The 1,159-nt window shown below is 43.3% G+C and overlaps 1 protein-coding gene across 1 annotated transcript in view; it reads left to right on the top strand.

The window, feature by feature from the left end:
* Positions 1-732: 732 nt before the first annotated feature.
* LOC105457122 overlaps positions 733-1,159 on the top strand; it is a 2,598-nt gene continuing 2,171 nt past the window's right edge. The window contains 1 exon segment of the mRNA XM_011701600.1: positions 733-798. Coding sequence (XP_011699902.1) covers positions 733-798 — 66 coding nt within the window.

Below are 1,159 nucleotides of genomic sequence, written 5' to 3'. Positions count from 1 at the left end.
CTGGAGTTCAGACGTGTGCTCTTCCGATCTTAAGTAATTGTTATGTATTATATACGTAACAAAGAAATATATCTTTGTTCTTCTAAAGTGCCCTCAAAATTATATTGCATTTACATATCATCTCTATAACTATGAAATATATCATTGTTCTTTCCATGTGCTCCCTTAGTTATATATATAGACACAGTTTATAATGGCGATTTCGTTTTATTGTAAATATAGCATACAAGATTTTATAATGTCTCACTCGCGATATCGTTTTCAACGTTTTTCCCGTTTCGTCTCGTCGGCCAACTGCCTCGTCGTTTTCGCTCGCAAAATCTAGCTAGCTAGCGCGATTTGTCGCGCTTGCGCGTCGGAGAGTGGGGCGCAAGGCCTGTTTTCGCAAATTAACTTAACGCCCTTGAGCGAGTCAAAGTCCACATTCCTACACTCGGCCATTCTGACCTGACATTCGCCCTCGAATGTTCTATATAAATTAAACATAAACATTTACAAAATACGTACGATACAAAAGAATTTACAGGATTGCACGTAGGCACACTATGCTAACTTATTAGAATCGCCGGATTCCTCGTCATCATCGCCATCATAGTCACTATCGCAGTTAAGCCAGGGTTTCAAACAGTCCGCAGCCGTTGATGTCTGAGCCGGTCCTTCATGCTCTCCTATTTTGTATACCATATAACGATCGTTACGAAGAACACGAGTTATTTCATACGGCCCGAGATAATGTGGAGCAAACTTGAGACCAGGTCCTCATTATGTTCGCTTGATAGCTACCAAGTCTCCTTCTCGGTATCTGTTAGCTTTTTTCTCTTACGATTGTATCCAGCTTTATTTTCCTCTTGAATTTTTTGGATCTGCTCATGTGCTTGTCTTCGTAGTTCGCTTCTCCCTTCGTCAAAACTGTCAGCAATCTCTCTCGACAGCAGCTCTGCCAATTCTGGATCGTCCCTCAGCCGCGGGCAAACCCCAAAAAGCAACCGAAACGGCGTAGTGCCCGTCGCGCGACTCCATATTGTGTTGACGCATTGCTGCGCCCGGTCCAAATGTTTAAACCACTCCTGTGATTTAGGAGCAGCTAGCTTGGTCAATAATGGAATAAGACACCCAATTTAAGTCCTCTTCGACCTGGCCATTGGCTCTCGGAATCCCC

The sequence above is a fragment of the Wasmannia auropunctata genome, unplaced genomic scaffold (assembly GCF_000956235.1).
Source record: "Wasmannia auropunctata unplaced genomic scaffold, wasmannia.A_1.0 LD336106.1, whole genome shotgun sequence".
NCBI lineage: Eukaryota > Metazoa > Arthropoda > Insecta > Hymenoptera > Formicidae > Wasmannia > Wasmannia auropunctata.
Note: the sequence above shows the minus strand (reverse complement) of the source record. Positions and strands in the feature narration are given on the sequence as shown.